The sequence below is a fragment of the Hemibagrus wyckioides genome, linkage group LG03, assembly GCF_019097595.1.
Source record: "Hemibagrus wyckioides isolate EC202008001 linkage group LG03, SWU_Hwy_1.0, whole genome shotgun sequence".
NCBI lineage: Eukaryota > Metazoa > Chordata > Actinopteri > Siluriformes > Bagridae > Hemibagrus > Hemibagrus wyckioides.
In genome coordinates, this window is record NC_080712.1 from 12,391,671 (window position 1) to 12,405,749 (window position 14,079).

Below are 14,079 nucleotides of genomic sequence, written 5' to 3' on the forward strand. Positions count from 1 at the left end.
AGCAGAGATCCATCTCTGTCACAGCAATGCTTATAGAACCAGTCACATGAACAGAGCAGTGCTGGGAATTATTCAGTCAGCAGACACTCAGTGAAAGCAATAAAGCATTATCAAGTGGCTTCCATGTCAGAGTAAAAGAGTAAATGTTCCAGTGGTGCTGTTTTGCTTGTAAGAGCTCACAGGAGACACTACAGACGCATAAAACATGGGTGCAGGCATGAGCACTATGCAAGACTGTAGTGCCACCATGTGGCGAGAGAGGGCAATACATGGAAATTTGCATCAAATTATGAGCAGAATACTAACACTGTTTAACAAAACAAAAAGGCCAACTCATGTCATCTTGGACATGTATTCTTACACAGTAAAGCTGTTCAAGGAACTCTATAGTCAATAGAAATTAATTAATTGGTTTATTCATCTCCAGCACTCACTCGATCCTGGTCAGGGTCACAATGGATCTGGAGACTATCCCTCTGTCACTAGGCTTGATGCAGGGACACCTAGAAGGGAATTCATCTCAGAGCGCCATACACACATTAATTAACACCAAAAGGAAATACAGAGCCACCAATCCACCTGATATACTTTTGGGCAGTCCAGAGAACCCAGAGAAATCCCATAATGTATACAGAAAGAAGTAATAAAAATTAAGTTGCAGTTCATTTCATTTTCACATATTTGCAGCCTTCTGTCTGAAGGGAGTGGCTCAGTTGTGCTCCTTTGTCTCTAGCTGAGAGAAAGGAGAAGGTTTTTATTGCTATCACTAAAATGAATGAACAGATACAGTTAATATACGCTGTAGTAAGCTGCCTGATTTTTCACCACCTAAAATGATATTTCTTTCCTCACATACTGACACAATCCACAGAAAGAGAGTAAGACAAGCCTGCATTCAATCATAACAACTACAATAATGATTACTACAGGCATCTTCTCAGCAGATAAGTTTAAAACCAGCACTGACCAGTGGGTCAGTATCACCATGCTAATCCAGTAATGCCTTTCCTAACAGTTTTTCCACATCACACGTCTGTGTTCAATGCAGTAGAGAGTGCAAAGAAAGAAACAGATGCTTTTCCAACTTCTCTAAGAGTTTATTAGAGATGATACAGTGTTGGGTGTTTTGAAAGGTTTTTTTTTTTTTTTTACAAAATAAAAAATAAAAGTAGACAGTAACTCATCTTAGCAGGGCATACCACAGGTTCATAATGCAGCCCTTCTCCTCTCTCTCTCTCCTTATCTCTCCACTCAGAGCTCCTTACACAGAAGAGGACAGTCTTGACATTTGCCTGAAGCACACTGGTCACATAGTGTACATTTGGAATCAAGGGGGGAAAAAAAAAAAAAGACTATTATTTTTTAAAAAGTGCATGTTTTAAATGTGGTGAGTTGCTGAAAACTCACAATTCAACTAAGACAGATCTCTAGTCAGCGTTACGATGGGACACGAGACATCACATCAACTTCTTGCATAAGTTCTAATCGCCTCCTGGTGCATAGTCCGTATAATGAGGAGAAGAGAGGAGCTGCAGACTGGCGCTTTTTAACATGCCCTGCTTAAACTCATCACTGTCCTATACAATTAACGTCATGGCTGAGATCATGTTCATTCCATCAAAATCCCATCAGACCCAAAATATACAACACTTTAAAATGTACAATGTTTTACAATCATTCCTCTGAAGAGATGAGCAAGGCTAGTGTGAGCATGGATAATTCACGAGTTCATTCATGCGACCCACACTTTTGGCGTACCCAACTCCTGGTGAGAAAGATCTGGATTAAGTAAAAACAAAGCTGCATCCATAGAGTGAAGGATTACCAGCATTCTCCCTCATCTTTCCAAGTCCAACAGGACCAATAAGACCGTGTGTTAACGTCATGCCGAGGGGAGGGGCTAACTGAGGCAGTCCACGTATTCCCCGTGTAGCCATGATCACACACCGCGGCTCAAAGTCGCTATAGGGTGGCTGTTCCTATAGTGTTGCGAGGAGTAGCAGGGTTTGACTCAGCCCTGAGTATATGCCTCTGTCGTTCCTCAGGCTCCTATGTGGTGAGTGGGTTTGTGTACAGCAGGATTCTCTCAGCTCCAACTACTGCTCTGTAACTCCTCTCTAAGCCAAGAGGGAAGAGTCAGGCCGAGGCGGTTCAGCAGCCGCAGTAGCTCCAAGTTGTGCTCCCGGTAATACTCCTTTAGAAAAGCATGCGTCTGTCAGGACACACAAAACAAGCATGTATCGTTACGACTCCCAACTGTTTTATTTCCTAAAAGAATCATTAAGATAGTAAGCATTGCTCACAGATGATCATCCTTGTCCATAAAGTCAAACATTTACTTTTACTGTCACACGGATTAAAACCACACAAACATTTCTCAACTAGCCGAGTAAAAACTGATGGCAGAACATTATAAATGATGTACAAATTCAGCTATCCTTGAGCTAGGATCTAAATTGCTAAGTGTGTTTTGTGTATATTGCATTTTTATCATAATTTATAACCAACAGACAACCAACAATTCTGTGAAAAAAAAAAAGAGATCTGAATTCATCACTGTGTTTAGTTTGTCACAGGAACTCGGTTACTAGAACTATATTAAGTGGCATTTAATAAAAATGCATCAAGTGGCCCATAAATTTCCCCATAGTCCCCCCCTTAAGATTTATCATGCAAATGCAACTGCAAATTACAGGCAAGAACACAGCAGGACAATATTTTGACAGAGTTTCAAAACAATGTTATAAACAAGTAAAAGAAAGGGGCAAGGTTTTTGACAGTGTGACCTTTCCTTAGAGGCTGATTTAATCACTTCTATTATCTCTCTCACACAGGGAGATTTCGCACGCTGTGTCCTTCTGTGTTCTTGGAGGACAATGAATGGAGGGCTAGACAGTTAGGAGAAATAACACACTGTGGTACCTCAGGAGCCATTTCTGGATATTTCCTCCCTTTGCTCTTCCCCAGACACTTAGGACGACTTCCCTCTGTCCTCTGGCACCAGAACCCTTTACCCTCATCAAACCTGCACATACATAATGAGCAAACAGTGAATAAAACTTACTCCATATTTTAGGAAAATGACTATTTTGTCGCTTATATTTGTTACAATATCTGCTGTAGGATTGAGCTTACAGTATAGACACATTTATGGTGTGGATGGGACTTACGTGAGAGCCTGGGTGTAGTTAAAGACAGGGGTGACTCCTAGAAACCTCTGGATGCCCTCCATCACCAGGGCTGGATTGGTGCGCAGTATAGTACCATCGACTATATGTAGCTGTGGATATGGAAAAGGAGATACAGGTCACACAGTGATTAAGCAACTGCATATACAGTTTGTCTAAGTCACATATCCCAGGGTTGGGTTATAACTGGATGATATATAATTATCTTTTGAGGTATTAAAGCATTAAAAACGTAAAAGAGGAGAGTTTTCTCAATCTGACGTCCAGTGCATTTAGAATAAATAAATATTTGTCACTGTTCACCGGATGGTGTGCTCTGTTGAAGCAAGAAATTAAACATTTGGTGTAACGCCATTAGATATACATAAAGACAGGAGTGCCACCAGAGGGCGTCACTCATGCATATACTCCTGAGAAAGGTCCTGGACTCGGCAAACTTAAAAGTACTTATTTGTTTATTATATAGAACTTATTTGTGTGTGTGTGTCATATATATATATATATATATATATATATATATATATATATATATATATATATGCAAATAAGTACTATATAATAAACAAGCCTTCGAACTAAATCCTATAATAAATTTATAAACTAAAATGTAATAAATTTATTTCAAAGGCTTGTATTCACAAAACACAAAACAAATTAACCAAAAGTATTTTGTCTTACAAATGTAATATGTGATGTGAAGCCACACCACAAATTATTTAGTAATTATTCATAAATAAACTGCAGGCACTAATACAGGTTGTGTGTGCGTGCGTGTGTGTGTGTGTGTGTGTGTGTGTGTGTGTGTGTGTGTGTATAAAACGATGGCCTGCAGTGCACCTGTTTGGACTGAAAGTGCTGTAGCCAGCGCTCCAGGTGAGTGGCGTACTCTCCAGGTTTAAGGCTACGGTTCTGGAGCACTAGGAGCTCTTTAGAAGATGAAGATTTGGCCGTCACCACCTCATGGAAGGTGTAGTTTATAGCAGATGGGTCTTGATGAGCCCGCTGGTGCTATAAACACATACAAATAAAACCTTGTGGTGAGCTTTAAATAATACAATGTTATATGAGAGCAATGCGTTTGAGGATGACGCAACACCATGACACGGAAGAACACGAGTTGAATGCAAAGTGTTGAGGTATCTGGATCCAGACTAAAACAAATCCGACATCATGACCGTCACCTCAGAGCAAAACAGTAAAATGGATCATTTTAAGGTCATAAAACTTGGGAGTGCATGTTTTCTAGCTCATCTACATTCTGTGTGAGAGAAAGAATGGGCAAGGATGTACCTGGTACCAGGAGTAGGCTCTGTCAGCTGGGTTGATGAGCACTGCGATGATCTTGGCCCTGGGCAATAAGGCTGCAACCCTCTTGGGGACCATCTCTGTATCAAAGTAGTTAGCACTTTTCTCAAACATGAAGTCTGTGCTTGCATTCGAAGGGAAGGGGAAGAAGTCCATGTACCTATGTGTGATGAAGACAGTTAAATACAACAATGATTATTGAATTATTTAATACTAAACAATTTAATAACTTTCCTTTCAGGACCTATTGGCAATCTGTATATAACAGACGACATGTGGCCATTTGTATGCATAGAGGTTCGCAAAGCAGATAAAACCGTGTCATACCAGTCAATGCCTTTATGGTAGTTAGGACCATTGAAAAACTGGATCTCCTCAAAAGTGACAGGGCTAGGGAAACTGCTAGTGATGGCTGGGTGCAGGGTGAGGAAAGAGTGCAGGGCTGTGGTTCCTGAGGTAGAGACACAACAAAAAATTGGCAGCAGGCTCAACCCTTTAATCATTAAAACAGTAATTCTGTAATAGACACTCAAGTGGACAATCAACTAATCCACTGGTCCAGATTTAGATAACAGCATTTCTGATCAAAATAAAGCTCCTTACCTGTTTTCTGGGGGCCAATAACAAGAAATTTGGGCAGACGATCACAAGTCTTCTCTTTAGACCAGATGTCTTTATGTCTCTTATCATGACAGGGGTTCTGAAATGATTAAAGGGTGGTCAATTTAGAAAAAACTGTTAAACAGGCATAAAATTAACTAGGCTAAGAGTTATTCACAAAGAATTTTAGCACTAAAAGCAGGACCAAATTTTCAAAAAACTTTTCAAAAGGACTCCTAAATCTCTGTGACAATCATAAACACATGCAGCAAAAAATTCAGATTGTATGATATACACTGATCAGGCATAACATTATGAGCAGTGAGAGGTGAAGTGAATAACACTGATTATCTCCTCATCATGGCACCTGTTAGTGGGTGGGATATATTAGGCAGCAAGTGAACATTTTGTTGATGTGTTAGAAGCAGGAAAAATGGACGAGTGTAAGGATTTCAGAGAGACCAAATTGTGATGGCTAGACGACTGGATCAGAGCATCTCCAAAACTGCAGCTCTTGTGGGGTGTTCCCGGTCTGCAGTGGTCAGTATCTATCAGAAGTATCCTTTACATCCTGTAAGTCATTTAAGTCCTGTACGGGCCCCACCTTGCAACTTACAGGACTTAAAGGATCTGCCGCTAACATCTTGGTGCCAGATACCACAGAACACCTTCAGGGATCTAGTGGAGCTCGTGCCTCGACGGGTCAGGGCAGCAAAAGGGGGACCAACACAATATTAGGCAGGTGTTCATAATGTTATGCCTGAACGGTGTATTTAACAACACTGTTTAAAACAGGTTGGGTCAAATGAAAATATCGTCCGTAATACATCAAACCTTCCAGACTACTACTAACAAATCAATTGTTGCTAGTGATGACAGCACTTTTCATAAATGCCTTAATGATGGGCAGTATTTTATGCAAGTAAAAGTCTAAGGTAAACAAATCCATTGCACAGTCAATATTACCATGAGAAAAAGTAAATGCTGCTGATTTCATGCTACATGGAAACTAAATTTAGATGCTGACATGCAGACTTGTCAAGTACGTCTTTTTTTTTTTTTTTTTTTTTTTAAAACAAAGCGATGGATGTGCTACAGTATAGCCTGCTACACAAGGACTGAACAATCCACATTCAAATTAAATGTATAGTCTACGCTGACAATGTTCAACAAATATACAAACATGAGAACAGGTAAATTATTGCTTTTAAGATGTAAGAAATCAGCAACACTTTATTTTATACCATTATCCACTTTTGTTTACTGCAAAGTCTGCAAGCTCATAATTCAGGAATTTCTTGGTAAAAGTTCCTCTCAGCAGTTTTGTGAATAGGTTTTGTAGAGATGGTATGAACCTGGTGCTACACAGGTAAAAAAAACAAACAAAAACAAAACAAAACCCCGTAGTGGTAAGCTAAGATCCTATAATAAGTCCCCATAGCTCTGTACCACAGAAAAGGAACATGCATTAACAATTAATAATGTGCACCCAGCTCACCTGCCACAGTGGGTCCCTCTCCTCTGGAAAGATCTGGAAGTACTTTTCTGCCAGCGCCAGAGGAGGCAGAGTCTGAAGTCGTAAGTTGGTCCAGCACTGCACAAATTTTACTAGACTCTCAAAGGTGTACAAGCCCAGGCGGTCATTTCCATAGTTAGACAGATGAGTCATGAAGATGCTGATCTGTGGGGAGATGGAGAGGGGGAAAAAAAAAAAAAAGTATAAAATATAACTTTGTGCAACATCTCCAAGGTATCGAAGACTGGGAAGCAACAGGTAACAAATAGAAGAGGTACTCATTAGTGAGTTTAAAGGACATGCAGAACACACAGAGCACTCACTGGGTTGAGAAGAACAGTAAGGAAGAGCTCTCCTCCGCGGATGCTTTTGTCCAGTTCGCGAGAGCCTCCGGGGTACTCATTATAAAAGATAGTGTGTGTGAAGAGACCGCACGTCTGCCTGGGCAACACCTGCACAGCGCAACAGAGTGAAACCTCCTCTCGTTAGTACGAATATTCTTTATTTGCAGAAAATCTCGAACTCTAATGATATGACACAAATGCACAGAGTAGAGCGCAAAAAGAGAGCAAGCAGAGCAGAAACATAATCAGAAAATTACAAAAGAGGAGTGTAGTCTTGCTAAAGGGTATAGGAGTAATATGAGATTCAAAAAAAGCGTTGTTAGCTCAAACCATCCATCACACTTGGCTGGGGATAAATTGAATTTCTCACTAATAAAAATATTTGATTGCTTTAACTGTAGCTGCGTTTAACTCCCACAACGCCTGAACTTGCTTCCTATTCACTATATAGTGCACTGTTTGGGGTACTTTTTTAGTGTGGTCTTAATTAAAAAATTATATTTGAAATCCCTGAATAACTTACTATATTATTTCCCCACAGTTCATCGTAAAATCCTGTGCACAATTGATTTCTCTCTGCATTACATTATGCACTTGGATTTTGTTGACTAAGGCGCTGATTTACTGAAAAGGTCAAACCCCTAACACTGCCAAGCTGCCATTCTAGGGCCCTTGAGCAATGCCTTTAACCCTTTGTGCTCCGGGGTGATGCATCATGGCTAACCCTGCACTGTGACCCCAATTTTCCAACAATCTCAGATATCCGCAGAAAAGAATTTCACTGCGCTGTAATATATACTGTACATGACAGGGAAAGGCTTCAAGAGCCTCCTTAAGTGAATTAAGCACCACAATGCATAGAAATATCTTTCAGCTTGTAATGCACCTGTGAGGATGAATACTTCAGCAGCCAACTCTATAAATGTTTAATTATCACTGATGTAAGTGTATTCAACACAGAAAAGTACTCAAAGTATTTCTGTATGTTTTCAGTGCAGTCTTGTTCTATATATTTGTAATGTTGTATTATATAAAGGCAGGATGGTGATGCGTTTCCAGAGCAATCGATAGGAAGTGTTGTCTGAACTCAGACTGGTGACTCTTACTGCTGCTCCTTCATAGTAAATGAACAACTGAATGAGAAAGTCATTTCTGATAAAGTGTACGCGCCTCTCATGCATGCTGGCAGAAAGAATTGGGCGCAAACAAACAAACAAAAATCCTCCTATCCATTAAAAACAGGTTGTATTTACCTCACCTAGAGAGGAATAAATGACTGTTCCATTTCTGCTCTAGATTTACTGCTTACTAAACTGGCTGCTGCTGATAAATAATACACCAATTATCAATTAGGTTCAACATGTACGCAATTGCTCTACAATTAGTCCGCTCTAATGTGGAAAATACATAGTCTGTAAGCACATTTTTCAAATGTATAATTACAATCATTACCAAATGATTTCAGGTAAAAAAAAAAAAAATATCATATGCAATATTTCAGGATGTTCACAGGGATGTAGCCCGTCTCTCACCTGTATATCGTTGTGTATGAAACCCCTGCGATGACGAGCCGGTCTCAGGTGTGGATACTCTTCTGTGCTCGTAACCCGAATCCCCCAGATGTTCTTCCAGGCCTCGTAGAGTTGGCTGTGTACAGGGTAGACCCCGGAGTGGTGTGGTGACACGGCATAGCCCATATCTGTGGGGATGCCATGCTCCTAAATAAAGGGGGGGGGTGGTATTTACTATATTGTATATATGTACTATATTTACAATATATTGTATATATGTACTATATTTCTTATGTTCTGTAACGCTGCTTTAAGACAACGTCCACTGTTAAAAGCGTTTTAAAAAATTAAATAGAATTGAAATGAAATGAAATTTATCAGAGCTGCTCAGAAATGGACTGGGAGAGAGTTATGTTGTATTTTACATTGATCCTTTTAAGAAATATATTAGTCCAGGCAGGTGTCAAACATGGGGGTGACAAATTCAAACAAATTTTGATTTGACTACTAAATTCCATCTGAAACGCAATACCAGTTCAAGCCTTTTTTCCCCCCACTCTCTGCATCTGACCCTGTCTGAGGACACCGAGTGCGAGTCTGTGTCCTAGTCAACGCCCTTGCTAAGGAGACCCGTTTGCAGCATCATTAAGCTCTGATGACGGAGCTTAGTCGTCTTCGGTGACCAGCGCAGTGGCGAGAGAGCGTGTCAGAGTCTAGCGTAGGGCCGGGATGTGACAGCAGGATTATGGAGCAGAGGGGTGGCCTGGTTTGTATTCACAGCACACTCTTGCACTGTCTGCCTGTGAGCCGTATCCTATGCCGACAAGCACCATTACACCAGGGTGGCCTTAATTTCAACAGGAGAGTCTCAACGTCCTGTCTGCAGCCACAATAAACAATGTCAAGTGTAATGGAGGAATCTACAGATAGACAGAAGTACAAAGTGGAAATGCAAATTCAACGGGCAACATTGTAGGCTGAGGGCAATCAGGATAATAACGTCTGACACAGGATTTAATTCTACATTTTTAACACAGCAAACTGTTTTGAATTAAGTTGCTTTTTATTGTTGTTCTGACTGATGTAATGTTTCTGAGAAATGGAAGAATATTTTGCTCCCTTTGTATTAAATGACAAAACGGCAGCTAACAAACAATCCAATTAGCTAAAATAGGTAGCTGTATTTGACTAAATCAGGGGATTTTGTCATTCTTGCCTTGAATGAACAATTAATCGTGGTGGCGTTCTCACACATGGAGGATCATTTCTCTTGTTGCTATTTAACTCGAATCACCAATAAGCAGTAGGGTACAAAAGCGAGACATACTGTGACATTTTCTCCTAGATATGTTCAGTGGTACTTTGCACCAAACTGCTTTGCTGAATTAGAACTACAGCTGCATGAAGAATTAAGGTAAGCTCTCATTTTGTGCATCCTACTAACCGTAAATTCACAAATTCATTCCAAAGCACTGCTGGATCTGTTCAGTCATCAGCACTGTGGCATAATCTGACTGATTAATTCATTTTCTTGTATGGACCTCACATAGAAAAAAGGTCTAATAAGTTGATTTACATATGCTTTATTAAACTAAGAAACAGCATAATCATTGATATTGTGAAGTTATCCTTAAAAAGATGTTTGTTTTTCTGTAACAGAGAGGGGTGAAGTTTATCTGCCACAGAAAAGTCAGGATGGAGGATGCTGCATTGTGTGGATTTCACATTGCCTGGATGGTGCATTGTGTTTGTTTTCACTTAAAGGGAGATGACATTTAATAAAAACCAACCTCTTCTAATGTTCAACAACAATAAAAAGATAAAAATGATAGTCATTATTTAATAAATGTTAAAAATGTCATCGCTGAACATTGCAGCAAGCCATAATTGAAAACTAATAAACTTACTAAAAAAAAAAATAAAAATAAACACCATTCCATTATAGACCGATCAGGCATAACATTATAACCACTGACAGGTGAAGAGAACACCACTGATTATCTCCTCATCATGGCACCTGTTAGTGGGTGGGATATATTAGGCAGCAAGTGAACATTTTGTCCTCAAAGTCAATGTGTTAGAAGCAGGAAAAATGGGCAAGCGTAAGGATTTTAGTGAGTTTGTCGAAGGGCCAAATTGTGATGGCTAGAACACTGGATCAGAGCATCTCCAAAACTGCAGCTCTTGTGGGGTGTTCCCGGTCTGCAGTGGTCAGTATCTATCAAAAGTGGTCCAAGAAAGGAACAGTGGTAAACCAGAGACAGGGTCATGGCTGGCCAAGGCTCATTGATTCATGTGGAGAGCGAAGGCTGGCCCGTGTGATCTGATCCAACAGACCAGCTACTGTTGCTCAAACTGCTGAAGTAGTTAATGCTGGTTCTGATGGAAAGGTGACAGAATACACGGAGCATGAATGGTCAGGGCTGTTCTGGCAGCTAAACACATTATTAGGCAGGTGATCATAATGTTATGCCTAGTCAGTGTAAATTTTCCCATTACAGCATGTCCAGTCGTGTCAGTCAGTCATTAAGGTGTGATGAGAGTATCATTGGGCTTTTTCAAAAAAAAATTCATTTGAATCTATGCATTAGGGCATTAAAACACTTGCCAGTCGTACACACTGGTCAGACCACACGACTTCAACTCCCATTCAAGTTTATAATGAAGCATAAAATACTGATATTTGTGTTGGTGCAACCGTGACAGCGAAGCCGTATTCATTCTCTCTGGCCTTTATTTCCAATCCGTCTCACAGAATATAAGGGTTCAGCTGCTGTCTTATGACTGACCTGTGCAAAGAGTTTGTTAAGCCTCATCTGCTCAGACAACACGCTGACGTTGTGAAAGAGGTGCGGCTGCATGTGACTCCACATGTGAGGAAACCACCAGAACTCCTCCTTGTGCTGAAGCAACATGTCATCACCCTCATCCTCCTCTTCAGTCCCTGGACAAAAACACACACACATAAGAGTTGAAACTGGAGAAATATCGTTTGAAAAATCGAAATCTCGCTGTCTTTAAAGATTACCTGCATGGTAGAACTTTCCAGAGAAGCCGAGGTTGAAGGTGAAGTTTGGGACTAGTGTTCGTAGTTTGGTTTGCGTGTTCAGGAGAGCCTAAAAATAGAAAAGCACATTGGCAGTACTGAAACGGTGTATGAAGAACTGGAGGGCGTTGTAGCTATTTCATGTTTCAGAAGGCCATCACTGTAATTCCTTCATGGGTTAACGCAATGGAAATGTGAAATTACAATCAGCAAACTATAAATTCATTAGCTGAACACATGTGCTTGTCCAGTCTTATGCTTTTGTTGCCTAGAAACTGTACAGTTATCACGCTCAAACACAAAAGAAATAGCTGTATATCTATAAGACTGTACATAGTCATCATTTATAGTTATTTTTATTTCCTGCACTAATAAAAAACAAAGTCTGATATGCTAAAGCCATATTTTATGCAAGTTACCAAGGAAGAAAGTGAAATATCTACCAACAAGGGTAGCGGTTAAATTTATTCTAAATGTATGATGAGCTAGTGAGCAAATTAAAAGCATTAACATAGCTTGAGATTAAGATGTAATAAATAAAATAGTTCTAACAGGTTGGTGCTGGGTTTTTCCTTCAACATTGTTTTACAGTCAAAAGATTTTAGCGCTTTAAAGAAAACAAAAGGGTGTTTTATTCTGGTGGGGGAGAAAACCTTGTGGCAGCTACTGAATACTCTACCAGCTAATGAGGGAATATTACAATGACAATCAAACAACAACAAAAAAATGATTACAGATGCATAATATTATTGGCTCAGGAACCTTGGCAAACAATCCAGTCTCTCTCTCTCCGGAAGATAGCTGATAAAAAGTGCATCCTTTTAAATGATTAATAGATGTGACCAATAGATGGCAATGTGGAGCTGAGGCAGCGGCAGCTATATTGAGCATTTCAATACTAAATATCTACTACAGCCATGTAATATGGATTTGCATTCACATTTCTGTTCTGTTCACAGGCAGCTGGTCAAAAAAAGTGAGTGTTTCGCATCAATCTAACGATGCCCTGAAGCAGCGAAATACTCCGCAAACCACAACTGCAGTGCAAAAGCAGCTGCACCGTGAGACTTAAAAACAAAAAAATCTTGCCTTCAAGGTTCTCAGATGTGAAAAGTGACAGAGAAAGGATAAGAACAGCATTAAGCTGGCACAGATGATACAGCAGGGAGAGATACCTACGAGCCCCAACACAAATCTCACACGCGCACAGAGATAGCTGCGATGGAATCACAAATCAGGCCATGCCGAGAGTGAGAGACGTGGCTGCATGACAGGATAAGAGCCTTTGTTGCACAATGATTTAAGAGCCACAGTGTCCTTGAGCATGTCTGTTTGCTCTGCCTCAAGTGTTTGCTCAGTGTGTCTGTATAATCCTCCAATTTGTGTGGCAATCGTAGCTCTAAGCAAAATCAGCGAGCACTGGGTGGGGTTGAGAGAGAGACAGCCATTACTTCACTGAATATATTTGTTTTAAAATAGTACATTTGACATTGACACAGACGCCTACACTTTTAATAAAGTTTGCAAACTTGTGCGGCAGGTCATTAAGAATTTAGGGCTCGGAAAACATTTAATTGAACGGCGTAATGAATCGGAAACCGCAAACTTAAGTTATTAAATGGGCTGCGATCTTTCAAATGACTAAAGCATCAAAAGCAGCATGAAGCGTATTTTAAACATGATTAAGTGCCTTTGCCGATCTGTATGTATACAACAACTCTTACTGGGTAGGCAGAGGGAGGAGAAAGTAGAAGCAGCAGTTGGGTGGGGTTAAGAAGGAAAAAAAAAAGGTGTAAAAGAAGCAATGGCATCTGTCTCGACGGTCACAGGCGCAAACCATGTAAGGGTCTTTGTGTGTTGAAGAAACGAGCAAAGTCTGGTGGATCTCCTTCTAAAGCTTGACATCAGACCTGACAGCATCTACTAGGACTGCTTAATGAATTGTATTTTAACAATGGCCATAATTTTGCCATGCTCAATTAATTAAATACAAGAGATTGATGGCGGCTAAATGAGCTAATTGGCGGTTATTAGAGGTTATTTTTAATCGTCTCAGGAACTTGATTTAACATTCATGTTTTTGCGTCGTCGCTTCGGCTTCAGAATTAAAGATTGACGTATTCGAAGACGTACAGGCTTGAAGATTTATTGTGACTTAAAATGATATCGGGCATTAATTTTGGTTTTAAACTATAAAAAAAACAACAACAACAACATGCTATCAGTAATTATAGTGATCGCTTTTGCCACTACTGTGCATGCCTACGGGTACGAGCGGGGTTCTCAAAATAAAAATGATAATGTAACAAATAATTATGGAAGCACGCAGGACATGATAGGCATTCATATGCATAAGCACTAATCCCCTGCTGCATTCCGTTCCATCATTTACTATTAACCGCATTAACATTCTTTGAGTAACTGTCCACTTAAGAAAGGCATGAGGCTCCTGTTACCTAGCTGTCTGGACACCTCACTGCTAAAAGCAGACAACTTAGAATAAGGCTGAAACCCCTTTACCATTTTCCCCACAAATGTATTTTGGATTTGGGATTCAGACTTGGGTAGC

At 40.1% G+C, this 14,079-nt stretch overlaps 1 protein-coding gene across 13 annotated transcripts in view; it reads right to left on the reverse strand.

The window, feature by feature from the left end:
* Positions 1–1,089: 1,089 nt before the first annotated feature.
* The window catches only part of ndst2a (N-deacetylase/N-sulfotransferase (heparan glucosaminyl) 2a), a 114,300-nt gene continuing 101,310 nt past the window's right edge, over positions 1,090–14,079 (reverse strand). For all 13 annotated transcript variants that reach the window (XM_058382442.1, XM_058382434.1, XM_058382369.1 and 10 more), the window contains 12 exons: positions 11,493–11,580; positions 11,254–11,408; positions 8,486–8,671; positions 6,933–7,061; positions 6,592–6,774; positions 5,097–5,193; positions 4,821–4,944; positions 4,479–4,653; positions 4,026–4,196; positions 3,171–3,280; positions 2,923–3,025; positions 1,090–2,212 (listed from right to left, as the gene is read on the reverse strand). In XM_058382442.1, the coding sequence (XP_058238425.1) occupies positions 2,087–2,212; positions 2,923–3,025; positions 3,171–3,280; positions 4,026–4,196; positions 4,479–4,653; positions 4,821–4,944; positions 5,097–5,193; positions 6,592–6,774; positions 6,933–7,061; positions 8,486–8,671; positions 11,254–11,408; positions 11,493–11,580 (1,647 nt within the window). In that variant the 3' untranslated portion in view covers positions 1,090–2,086. The remainder of the gene's footprint in view (positions 2,213–2,922; positions 3,026–3,170; positions 3,281–4,025; positions 4,197–4,478; positions 4,654–4,820; positions 4,945–5,096; positions 5,194–6,591; positions 6,775–6,932; positions 7,062–8,485; positions 8,672–11,253; positions 11,409–11,492; positions 11,581–14,079) is intronic.